General features: G+C 45.5%; 1 protein-coding gene across 1 annotated transcript in view; it reads left to right on the top strand.

Moving 5' to 3' along the window:
- The first annotated feature begins 1,618 nt into the window (after positions 1 to 1,618).
- CC2D2A (coiled-coil and C2 domain containing 2A) overlaps positions 1,619 to 13,485 on the top strand; it is a 228,901-nt gene continuing 217,034 nt past the window's right edge. Inside the window, exons 1-3 of the mRNA XM_007950086.1 lie at positions 1,619 to 1,657; positions 6,266 to 6,349; positions 9,036 to 9,159. Coding sequence (XP_007948277.1) covers positions 1,619 to 1,657; positions 6,266 to 6,349; positions 9,036 to 9,159 — 247 coding nt within the window. The remainder of the gene's footprint in view (positions 1,658 to 6,265; positions 6,350 to 9,035; positions 9,160 to 13,485) is intronic.

Genomic DNA, 13,485 nt, shown 5'->3' with positions numbered 1-13,485 from the left:
GAGAATGGCAGCGGACCAGGCAATATTTCTTTCTGTTACACATAATGTTGCTATGAGTCAGAGCTGACTCAACGGCAACTAACAATAAGCCAAGTGAAGATGTCCATCAGGCAGTTGGATTCTTGAGTCTGGAGTTCTGCAGAGAGGGCAGGGCCCAGTATAGTAATTTGGAAAGTATCAGCATGTAGGCAGGTTTTAAAGACAAGGACAGGATGAGTGCTCTGTGGGGATATGTACAAGTGGAGCTGAACCCAGAGACACTCCCAAAGGGGATGGTGGTCAAGATGAGAAGAAGCTAGCAAAGGAGTTTTAGAAGGAGTAGCCAATGGGTGAGAGGAAAATGAGGAAAGATCAGTCCCAGAAGCCAAGTGAAGAAAGTGCTTCAAGGAGTGGTTAAGTATGCTTCAGAAGGGCCCAATAAGATGAGAAGTGGTACACCGTTAGATGTGGCAACCATGGGGGTCATGGAGACCCTGGTAAGAGCAGTTTAAGGCAATGGTGGGCCCAAAGAACAGATTGAAAATAGGAGCGATGTTCTGAGGAGTTTTCCTGTAAAGGATTGAACCATAGAACTATAGTTAAAAAGAGAAGGGACAAATTGCAGCACTTTTTACCTGATGAGAAGGAGGCAATAGAGCAAGAAGCAATGGGGAGCCAGGTGATGGGAGAAGCTGTCCTGGAGGAGGGCAGGTGATGGACTCCAGTGTGCGGCCACAGCAGCTGGCTGAGGTGGAAGCAGGGATGGTTCACAGCATCACATGGAAGCCAAGGGGTGATATGACTGAGTGAGGTAGGTGAATGGGGAGGGGAGAGATTTGGAAGGCCTCTCTGGTCTTATCTACCTGCTCAGTGAAATGTGAAGCAAGGTCACGAGCAGAGAGTGAGAAGGAAAGGGAAGGCTAAGGTTTGAGAGGAGAGGTTATTGTTACTATTGTTTGTTGTCATCGAGTTGGCCCCTGACTCAGGGTGATCCCAGGCACAATGGAACAAAATGAAATGCTACCCAGTCCTGTACCCTCCCCATGCTCAGCTGCAGATCGGACCATTGTAGTCCACGGGGTTTTCACTGGCTGATTATAAGGAGATTGCCAGGCCTTTCTTCCTAGTGCATTTTAGTCTGGAAGCTCCCCTGAAACCTATTCAGCAACACACCAGCCTCTACTGACAGATGGGTAGTGGCTGCACATGAAGTGCATTGACTGGGAATTGAACCCAGTTGTCCTGCATAGAAGATGAGAATTCTACCACTGAACCACCACAGCTCTCATCGAGGTGAGAGGAGAAACCAGGAACTAGATGTTTAGGAGCTGGGATTCCAACCAACGTTATCTGACTGCCAGGGTAGAGCTTTCCCCATGCTCCGACTTCTTGCACAGGAAAGCCAGGTTCATGGGGAGACAGTTGGGCATCCTTCCTTTTGTGGCTGTATGCATTTTCAACCTTGGGATCCACAAGTATGTATCCCTTGTGAATGGAAAGTCTGCTCAACTCAAATACTTCACTCATCATCCAAATCAGCTTCATATTGACCACGAGCAATAAAAAAAGATGTTCTGTTAATTTCAAAATATCTGACCTCTTCGTTATCGTTTGCTCCCAGGGATCCATCAGAGCCAAAATGAATCCCGAGGAAGAAAAAGTAAAGATAATAACAGAGGTAAGTGTTTGCTTAGATGTCCTCGGGAATGTGTGTGTGTGTGTGTGTGTGTATTCTTGTCGCACATGTAGGTGTTAGGAAGTTAAGCCACTAACAAGCATTTATTGCACACCTACTACATACAGAGGGTGCTATATTAGATATATGACGGAGATGAGGGTAGGTGGCATAGGGACGTCAGGGTCTTCTGCTCTACCTGGATGCTCTAAATCTGCTTTGTCACCGTTTCATGAATTCTGAAAAAGTAGTTCTAAGTTACCATCTACTTCTGAGTCCAGCACTGCCTGAATCACACTGATTTCTAAGAAATTCAGAAGGAAGGTCACAGTCATAAACTGTAATGACTAATAAAATTGTGAGGCCATTCCCAGCCTCATGAAGTCCTTCAGTTTCTGACTCTTGTACAAAAAAATATCAAGAATTCTCCAGACCAGAGAGAGAAGGGAGCCAGACTGAAGACCCCCCCCACAGGCGTGCCAGGGTAATGCAAATAGTTAGGGGCTCAGCTGCTTACCAAAGGATTGAAAGTTCAAGGCCACTCAGAGGCACCTTGGAAGTAAAGCCTGACAATCCAATTTCAGAAGATGAGCCATTGAAAACCCTACGGAGCACAGTTCTACTCTCACACACATGGGGTCACCATGAGTCAGAGTCAATATAACAGCAGTTGGTTACTCGTTAGACCACCTCACAGAGGTGAGAGTACTCCTCTCAATCCGTGCATCTCCCTTGGCTCAATGGTTCCTCAATGGACCACAGAGGCAGAAATGGAGACATGTGCTGTTTCCTGACTGGTTGTTGTTTGTTGCTAATTACTGTTGAATCAATTCCAACTCTTGGTAATCCCAGGTGCACAGAGTAGAACTTTCCCATTAGGTTTTCAAGGCTGTGGCCTTTCAGAAGCAGATCTTCACATCTGTTTGCCAACGTACTTCTGCGTGTGTTTGAACTGCCAACATTTCAGCTGGTAGCTGGGCACTTAACCTTTTGGGCTACTGAGGGACTCCATTTCCATTACAGTATTTCAAAAAGCCTGAAGGAGCTCATTACCCAGGGGAAAAAAAAAAAAAAAAAAGCAGATAAACTTTAAGCAAGATCTCAAGTATTGAGAAACCACATAAATCTGCATTTGCTTATTCATTCATGCAACAAATATTTATTGTGTCAGGCTATGTTGGGGATAGAGCGATGGACAAGATAAACAAAATCTTCTCCCCTTGTGTTAGACTGGATTCTCTAGAGAAACAAAACCAGTAAAGCTTATATAGAGAGAAAAAGGGAAATTTGTCTTAGGAAAATGGCTCATACACTTAATGGAAGCTGGCAAGTCCAAAGTTCTTGGATCAAACGTCAAGCTGGAGGCTTTTCCTGACTCACGCAGCTGCAGGGGCTGAGGAGCTCAAGGTTAGCAGGCAGTGTACTGACTGTTGACTCCAATGAATGATGAATCCAAGATCTCCAGGCCGAATGGTGGATTGTTTGCTCACGGACAGTTGTAAGCAGCACAACAGAATCCTGATCCACAGAAGAGTGTTTCTTTTCCCAGGACGTCCATAAATATACTAGAAGCAGGCCATACCCCTAGGGATACTCCCTTTCAACGAATTGGCTGCCCAAAATGTATACAGCTGATCCCATCATTGGAACAACCCACATCACAGTTGCTTAAACCACACAGAATTGTGGCCCAGCCAAGTTGACACACAGCTCCAACTATCACACCCCTCATGGAGCCTACCTTCTCTGTGTCTTATTTGAAGTCCTACTGAACAGTTTCTCACTTATCAAGGATCAAAACATTTATTAGAAGGCAAAAAATAACCTAGGTTTTTCACAAGTTCATTCTAAAGGAATCAGAACTTAGAATTGATTTGAGACCCTCCCAGGCACAACCTCAAAATTATCAACATCTTATGATCTAATGTGGGGAAGTGCTGAGCTAAGAACGCCATTTGCCTGGGCTCTAAAATAAGAGGCAAGAGTGAGGATGGGGCAAGAAGGAATACACTCATAACCATACACAAGTTTAAGGAACTCTGGTGGAGTACTAGGTAAGACATTTGGCTGCTAACCAGATCAGTGGTTCACGCTCACCACCAGTTGCTCCATGGCACTTGACTGCTAACCAGAAGGTTGACGGTTCAAACCCACCAGCCACTCCTCAGAAGGAAGATGGGGCAATCTACTTTCATAGTGATACTGCCTCGGAAACCCAAGGAGGGGTCGCTGTGAGTCAGGTCTGACTCGACGGCACATAACAACAACAACAACAAATATATATATATATATATATATATATATATATATTTATATATATAAGTTTGGCAGATGATATTTCTACATACATGTTTGCATATGCCGTGAGAATGTCCATGTATGTAATAGAGCTAACAGGGTACAAGGTTATGTTAACTCCTTAGCCATAGCCAGCGATCCTGAGGGAGTGAGTTGTTGGCCATGTGGGCTTGAGACCATGGTTGCAGGGGACATCAAGCTCAATTGGCATAATATATCACACAAAAACATGTTCTACATCCTATTTTGGTGAGTAGCAACCAGAGTCTTGAGACCCTGTAAGTGGCCATCTAAGATGCAACAATTGGTCTCTTCTCATCTGGAACAAAAAAGAATGAAGAAAATCAAAGACACATGGAAACAATTAGGCCAGAAGAACTAGATGGCACCTGGCTACCACTGCCAACCACTCAGAAAGGAATTAGTGTAAGATGCTAGCTAGAGTAGGAGAAAAATGTAGAACGAAACTCAGAATCATAAAAAAGACCAGGCATACTGGACTGATGGAGATTGGTGAAACCAGTCACCTTTTGGGCCTGGAATTGAACTCACTCCTTTGGCTTCCAGCCAAACAATAGACAGGTGTATAAGGTGAACATTTGCAACAGGTAGGTACACTCTTTGGAACACTCATCCATGGGAGCTCAGAAGGGGGCACAAGGAGATAGCTCAGAGAGCAAGAATGCACAGGAAAGAAGGACACAGGGGAGGAAGTGGGAAGAGAGCTGATACCTTATGGGGAATTGCAATCAATGTCAGGAAACAAAATGTATATGAACTGCTGCATGGAAAATAAATTTTGCTCTGTAAACTGTCACTCAAATCACTATAAAAAAACAAAATGTCCCTGTACAAGGAGAGGGTGTATGTTTATCTTACAACATCTTGTACACCCAGAAATACTTGAGCTCCAGTTCGAAAAGCTCCAGGACTGGAAAACTTGAAAGCTTTAAAACTTAGGAACTTTCAGCTCCAACATGTTCTGACTTCAACTTTAAAAAGCATAAGTTGGAAAAAGAAACCAAAGTATTGAGAAACCAAAGTGTGCACTGTAAAAGGAGTCTCCCTTTTCCAAAAGATCTGCTAAAATTATCCTTTAAATCAAAACTTCTGTGGTGACTGAGTATATGCCTTCATTATTGTCCACCTGATGGCAAGGCTGGGATGCAGAGAACCAGCAATAGACCCCCAAGGAGACCTCGTAGGACAACAGTTAAGCACTCAGCTACTAACCAAAAGGTTGGCGGTTTGACCTAACCCAGCACCTCTGGGGGAGAGAGACCTGGTGACCTGCTCCTGTAACGATTGTTGTTGTTGTTGTTGTGCTGTCAAGTCGGTTCTGACTCATGGTGATCCGATGTACAACAGAATGTGCAGACCCTACGTACAGCACTGCCCAGTCCCGTGCCAGCCTCACCATCCCTGCTACACCTGAGCCCATACCTCCCGCCACGGTGTCAGTCCATCCCATTGAAGATCTTTCCCTTTTTCACTAACTCTCCACTTTACCAAGCATGATATTCTTCTCCAGGGAATGGTCCCTTCTGATAACACAATGAAAGTGTGAGAGATGAAGTAAAGATTACAGCCTCTGGGGCCCTTTTACTCCATCAAATGGGGTAACAATAGACAGGTGTATAAGGTGAACATTTGCTAAGAGTCAAAATTGACTCAACAGCACCCAGCTACAACAAAACATCCCAAGTGTCTGTATGTCTAATATGCCTAATGTCTGTCTCCTGTGCAATGGTCCTTTTTTTTTTTTTTTTTTATCAGAGTGTCTATCCTGATAGATTCACTTGTTCATCTCCTACACTCAGTTGTGACATAGCATGTTGCATTCATCTCTGTGGCCCCCATAAGGCCAAGAACACAATAAGTGTGCAATAAGTGTTTTGTGCATGAACTAGGACTTGGAACAATGGAAGCTCCGATGTCATCTTATTTACAATGTTTGAATGACTTCTGAGACTGGTAGCTGCTTAGCAACCCCTCCTTGGGTTTCCGAGGCGGTCCCTCTATGGAAGTCCATTGCCCACTCTTCTTTCCGAGGAGTGCCTGGTGGCCTTGACCTGCCAGCCTTCTGGTTAGCAGTCAAATGCCTTAGGCACTATGCCACCAGAGCTCCTTACTTCGCATTCACTGTCCTAAAACTCAAAGTGAACTTGAGTGGATAAAATCCCAGGGTCAAGATGGTGATTTTAATTTTGATATCATAAAAATCAGACCCCTATTCTCACTTGACATTTTTTCCCAGCTCACACACAAACATACATTCCAAATGTCAACTCTCTCATTTGCATCTTATCAAAGGAGTTCCTTGAAAATGAAGAGGATGCCCAAGTGGGAAGAGTGGAGAAGGGCTCGAAGGCTCAAAGACAAAGAAGAAAGAAACAGGTAAGGAGTGACAAGATGCAAATGATGTGTCTTAAAAATCCACCCACACAGAATCTCAGAGGGAGGAGACCTCCCCGTACATTCCAGCGTTTGGCTTGGGCGACGTGAGGCAGGGAGGCAGGTGAATGGCCTGGATTCTAGGACCCTGATTTGGGGGCTTAGTGATGATCCTCAGGAGACCTTGGGTGGTGCACACAGTTAACCCACTTGGCTGCTAACTGATAGTTGGCAGTTCGAGTCCATCCAGGGGTGCCTCGGAAAAAAGGCCTGGTGATCTAGTTCCAAAAATCCAGCCACTGGAAGCCCGATGGGACACAGTTCTCCTTGACCTTCATAGGGTCGCTGTGAGGTGGAGTCCACTGCGTGGCACTGGTTGGAGTTGACGTTCACAATAACAATCAGTACCCCTAGCCACCCCCAATTTTCTGAGAGGGAAATCTGGAAACAACTGGAACAGTCTTAGTGTTGTCATCAAAGGCCATAAACTCAGACTGGCAGTAGATGGCAGTGCAGAACCATACATCTTGAGGAACTCCCGCTTTTCCCAGTTCTGAGGCCATTCCTGCCTGCTGCCTGCTGGCTCTTCCTCCCCACCTCTCCGCGGCTGTCCTCCTGGCTGGAACCGCCCCGGCAAGGTAAACCTCATCAAGAGAAATACACTGCCTTGGTCAGGAGCGGTTCTGCTCTGAGAAGGGCAGCAGGGGAGAATGGTGGGGGTGGATTTGCTTGCCACAATCCAGATGCCAGCAGGAGAGGAGACAGGAGAGGAGGGAGCGCCATTTTGAGCCAGCAGACACGTGACAGGGCTGCTGGGAGAGGGGGCCAGGGGGATGGGAAGGGGACAGGAAGAAAGCTCTCTCTGAGTACCCGTTTGCCCAGCACAAGCCTGTTTGCAGAATGCTGGTTATAGAAGCCATCATCTCCTGCCTTTCCCGCAGGCTGGGGTGAAGCCATAGGTGACTAGGGCAGAAACCAGGGGGCAGAGAAGTGCTACCCAGGCACGTGGGCCCATCTCTAAGGTCCCCGGTCCAGTGGGGAAGACCTGCAGTCAGCCAGGCACCTGAACTCCAGCCCATTCCTGCAGGGTCTGCCCAGGGCTCTGCAGACTGAGACAGATGAACTGATGCAGGTGGAAAGGGTTAAGTACTTGAGGGCTGTTCTCACCCACAGTTCAAGGCCCACAGGCACAGAGAGTCTGTGTGGTCCAGACAAAGGTAGGCGTGGAGCTTGGACTGAACGGGAGAAAGGGCAGAGATGGGGAAGAGACTAGAGTAGCTCTCAGTTCCCTAGTGTTGCTGTCCAGGCTTTGCTCTTTGTTGGTATTTGCTCATTAATTTAACCCACCCAAAAACAGGATCACACAGAATAGAGCAGAATGACTTAGTGCTTGGTTAGAGTGTACAATAGTGTTTCTTACACCTGGCTACAATTTAGAACTAAAAACCAAAAACCAAACTCGCTGCCATCAAGTCAGATTCGACTCATAGTGACCCTTCCTTGGTTTTCCGAGGCAGTGTCTCTACAGAAGTAGACTGTCCAATCTTCCTTCCGAGAAGTGGCTGGTGGATTTGAACCGGCAGCCTTCTGGTTAGCAGTCAGATGCCTTAAGGCAGAATTACCCAGTGCATTTTCTTTTAAATAAGATGTCATAGGCTCCTCCCCACTATTTATCATATTTTCACACATAATGCACCCATATAAATAATTCACACATGCACAGAGCTCATGGGAGGCTAAAGTGCAAAGCTGCTTTGCAAAAACCATATAATATGCTTAAAAATACGGTAAACCAAACTCTCTATGCCTTGTACAATGCCTGATAGATGGCAACATCCCAGCAAATGGGCGATTTTCATTTTCCTTCTTTTGGAGAGGAGAATCTGATACTCAAAGTTAAATACCTTGCCTAAGTCCCACAGTAAATCAGAATTTGGAGACAAACCGTAGTCTGCCTTCCCCTAAAGGCTGCTGTCACTCAGTCTTGGCCTCCACCATTAATCCTGTTTACCTGCCTCTCCTCTGGCAACCAGTAAAAAACCAGTTGCCATTGAGTGGATTCCAGCCCATGGTGACCCGTGTCTGCCAGAGTAGAGCTGTCTCCATAGGATTCTCAGTGGCTGTTTTTTTCAGAAGTGGATCACCAGCCCTTTCTTCTGAGCCACCTCTGGGTGGACTCACACCTTCAACCTTCAGAACAGCAGCCAGAGGATTAACCCTTTGTACCACCCAGAGATTTCTCTGGCACAGACAGGGCTTTCTCTGAGAGCCTGGAGAAGAAACCAGAAGCTGTTCCTGGGGACCACCCAAGGGGTGGACACAACACATGCCCTAGATTATCGAGTGACACTATAGCAAGTGCTTACAAACTATCTGGAGTTGGGAACAAATTGCTTGAATATGAATATGCTGCTCCCTATTCCTCTACATTTCTGCAGAGCTCTACAGATTTTGCATAGAAAAGGTAAAAATGGCTATTTTCTTTTGGGATGCCTCAGTTAGTTTGCAAGAAACCTCTTAGAGAAAGGCAGGTTTGGCATAGCCTCCCTGGGGGCGGCCACAGTGACTCAGGTCATGCAGATCTGAGAGAATGTGTGTCTGTTCCTCACTGACTGACCTACCTCATCCTGAGGTTAGAACCAGTGAACTGAAGCCTTAGGGACCTGAAGCTCTAACCTTCTACCCACAGCCACTGACTGCTGGTCCTGAGGAGATGGTGTCAGAAAAACCCCATGACGACAACCAGGAGGAACCCACACAGCAAGAGCCCGAGACTCGCCTCCTGAGCATGGCAAGCCGGCGAGGCCCACGAAGTAAGTGTCTCTTAGTTCAGTTCAGTCAGTATTTATTCATGGCTTCCTGTGAGCTCATTGCAGAGTAATATGAGGGCTTCCTGTGGGGATTTTTTTTTCCGCCATAGGGTTCTGATTCTCTAGTGCCACTCTCACAGGAATACCATATATGTGTGGCTTTAGGAACAGGGATTTATTCTCTTACAGTTTAGGAAACTAGAAGTCTGAGTTCAAAGTGAAAGGCCCTCGACCTTGGACTTCAGCTCTGCCTCTTGCTCCTGGCCCACTGGAGCTGGAGGCTTCTCCTAACTCAGCCAGCTGCTGGCTGCTGAGGCTGACAAACCCAAGGTCAACAAGTAAAATGGCACAGTCCCAAGATTATTAAGCAACACGGCAGGCTACTAGTTCAATTCCAGAAATACTTCTAAGATCAGCAGGCTGCTGAAGGAAGACTCAACTGCATGCAGGATCCAAGAGTGCCCAAAAGCTCAAAATCTTTCTCAAAGCATCTTCTTATGTACTTGAAGCAGACCACATTCTCAAAGCAGCTACTCAGCTACTCAAAGTCGATTCCATCATGGAGTTGATTACCAGTCTCATCATGTGGAATCACTATAACCAGCTGCCCAGCCACTCAACCAGGCCCAGCCAATTGACATACAACCTTAACTACCACACATGACTATCACCTCCTCCTTCCCACTTTATCCCAATTCTATGGGTAATTGTCTAGGCTAGCGTCTGGCTGGAAGACAGAACCTGTGTCCTTAGGACAAGCTTATGTAACCACCTGGAGCTCTGGTAGCATAGTTGCTAAGGCACTTGACTGCTAACCAGAAGGCTGGCGGTTCAAACCCACCAGCCACTCCTCAGAAGGAAGATGGGGCAATCTACTTCCGTAGTTATACTGCCTCGGAAACCCAAGGATGGGTCGCTGTGAGTCGGGTCCGACTTGACGGCACATAACAACAACAACAACATGTAACCACCTAAGTTGTGGTGGTTGTTAGTTGCCATCAAGTTGGCTCCAACTCATGGCAATTCTGTGTGCAACAGAATGAAACTTTGCCAGGCCTGCACCATCTTCATGATTGCCAGTCTGCTCCAGTCCACTGCTGTGGCCACTGTGTATTTTGAGTGCTTTCTAACCTAGGGGCTCATCTTCCAGTACTGTACTGAACAACATTCTGTTGTGATCCATTGAGTTTTCACTGGCAAATTTTCAGTAGTACAGGTAAGTCTCTGACTTACCATGGGATTCTGTTCTGATAAGTCCATTTTAAGTCAGTTCTGACGTAAGTTGAACACCTCTTTTTTTTTAAGTTTTCATAGCTTGCTATTGAGCAATGTTTTGAACATTAAGTCATAAAACTGAATATCAGTGAGTAACCATCTGAGAGTGAGGACATCAGCAAATGGCATACTGCAACACTGTATGTAGTACATATTACTAACCATAAGATGTATAAAGATGAATAAGGAGATCAAAGAATTGATGCATTTGAATTATGGTGTTGGCAACGAATATTGAATATACCTGGGGTGTAGTAAATTACATAGTGTGGCTTTTCTAGCCATAAGTCTTTGTAAATTCCATGGTGGAATTTGCCATCAGCAACTGAGTAGCTCCTGATTGCTAAAGTTATTCCACCTGGGGTATTTCTGTTGCCTGTAGCACCAAGCAATTTTCTGGGAAGTTTGCTTTTTCTCAGATGTATAGAATTCTGATTTTGGCATTGGTTAGTTAGCTACTTTGCCAGGCTCAAAAGGAGCCCTGCTAGAGGCAGGAGTCTCTCTGACTGCTGGCTGAGAAAGACATGCTGCTGAGAGAAACATGCTCCTGAGAGACACACACTTGCTGAGAGAGAGAGATGAGAGATGCATTGCTCAAAGAGACACCAAGAGACACACAATGCTGAGAGAGAGACTGAGAGAGACTTTTGGCTGAGGGATGGTAGGCTGCGAGAGACTGAGTGCATTTCTGAACTTGAATTGTAGCCTGTTGCTTCCCTAACAAACCCTATAATCTGTGAGTTCTGTATGGCCACTGCAGCAATTTATTAAACCCTGCAAAGAGGTGATGGGTACTGCGGGAGGAACAGTTGCTATCAGGATTGGTGAAAAGGCTGGAGGGAGGTCGCATGTCTGGCCTCACAGGGATACGCCTTGGGCTGCTGATGGTGATTCTGTCTTCCTCGTGTGGGGTTAGAGGAGGTTGGAAGATGCAGCCTCCTTGCCCCTCTGACAATACCATGGACTTCCAGAAGAATGAACAAATCTGTCTTGGAGGACATATAGGCAGAATGCTCCTGAAAAGCAAGAATGGTGAGACTTTGTCTTGTGTTCTTTGAACATGTTATCAGGACAGACCAGTCCCTGGAGAAGGACAGCATACTTGGGAATGTAGAGGGTCAGCAAAAAAGAAGATGACCCTCAAAAAGATGGATTGACACAGTAGTTGCAATAATGAGCTCAAAAATACGATTGTGAGGTTGGTGCAGGTCCAGGCAGTGTTTTGTTCAGTTGTACATAGATTGCTGTGAGTTGGAACCAACCAACAGCACCTAGCAACAAGATGTACAAAAAAATAAAAGACAGCCATAAGTGCACTTTGTTGTAACTCTAATATGTCATAAATTGGGGGCTGTCTGTAATGTACCAGCCCTTTCTTCCTGGTCTGTCTTAATCTGGAAGCATCAATAAACCTGTCCACCACAAGTGACCCTGCTAGTATTTAAGCATAGCTTCCAGCATCACAGCAAGCTACCACAGTGTGACAAGCTGACAGATGTGTAACCACATCAGTTAAGAAGTAGCAATTGAAATGTATATGGTACAGGTAATAAGATGTGGAAATTTGAAAGAAGATGAAATAGACAGGAAAGACATGAATGAAGTGGGGCTTGAATCAGACATCAAAAGAAAGGAGGGCTGTTTCTGCAACTCTCGGAGACTTTGCTCTTGAGTCAGCCCACACTCATCTCCCGTACGTACCTTTCCCCTTCCAAGAACATTGGTCTATTCTTGTTTTTACAGCATCTGTTCTTCCCTGGTACAATGAAAATCATTCATTGTCTGCTTATGGAAGGAAAACAATTATCCCTCATTTGTTGCTTTCCATGAAAAGTGAATTCCAGGAGCAGACAAAAATGTTACACCCTTCACGTGTTACTCAACTGTTACATGGCTGCTACATAGTTTCCCTGTGGCAGAGTTAAGGAATAAAGTAACTGTTGGGAATTGGAGGGCTTTGGGAAGCCAGCTGACCCACAGTCCTGCATCCACATACAAACTAAGAAAAATGTAGTTCAAATCTAAGAGCAATGATACAAAGAGGGCTGTTACAGATTAGCAAAAACAGAACTAAAATGTATACCATACGGTCATGTCCTTTCCCAAATACTCAAAATTATCATAATTGAAGATGATAACTATTGAATATTTAAGTAGTGACTTTAAAGTCAAGGGGAAAAGTGCCACTCTCTCTGGTAATAAAGGCACCGTGGTGTGTTCAAAAGTGGATTACTTCCTTATTTCTAAAGTGGGCAAATTCTTGTCTACTATCTTCACAGGGGTGATAAGACGGGTCAAATAAAAAAAATGGGTATGTAAATATTTTATGTATCATGTAACATTAGACAAATGCATAGTAACTAAGATTTTTGGGGGAGAGATAAGAGATGTAGTCTATCTGTTAATCAAAAAGGAAAGAAAAAAAATTGCACTGTTTCTGATTTAGAGCCTGGGAAGATGTGGAGCTGACGCAGAGCTAAGGCTCACCTGACTGAGCAAGGCCGTGGCCAGCTGGTGTCTGGGCAGGTAGACCGGAAAGCACTGATGACCAAAACCAGTTGCCATCTAGTCAATTTCGACTCATGGCAACCCATGGGTTACGGAGTGGAACGACTCCAGAGGATTTTCTTGGCTGTAATCCCTATGGAGGCAGATCACCAGGTCTTTCTTCCAGGGCACCACAGGGTGAGTTCAAACCACTAACCTTCTGCTGGTGCACCAAGAGGTAGAGAAAGCATCCCTAGATATGAAGAGGGGAGCACCCAATGGATAAAAAGTCTACATGGCCAAGGATTGGTGAGAAATGAGAGGCTAAAACCAGCAGAAAGCTGGGCTGAATGTAGCTGAAAAAATAACAAAAGATAATGTCAATATGCCTGGAAGCTGCTCCCAGTGCAAGTCTGACCCTTGTGAAGGACAGAGGGAAGGAAGGAGGCTGGGCTGCCAGAATCTGACTACAGTGCAGCTCTAAAAAGATTGTTGGCAAGACCAATGTGGAGTGGGAGCTCTGGTGGTATAGTGCCTAAGGCATTTGACTGCTAACCAGAAGGTTGG

The sequence above is a fragment of the Orycteropus afer genome, unplaced genomic scaffold, assembly GCF_000298275.1.
Source record: "Orycteropus afer afer isolate SDZICR_OR568_19922 unplaced genomic scaffold, OryAfe1.0 scaffold00262, whole genome shotgun sequence".
NCBI classification, from domain to species: domain Eukaryota; kingdom Metazoa; phylum Chordata; class Mammalia; order Tubulidentata; family Orycteropodidae; genus Orycteropus; species Orycteropus afer.
This window is presented reverse-complemented; position numbering and strand designations above follow the sequence as displayed.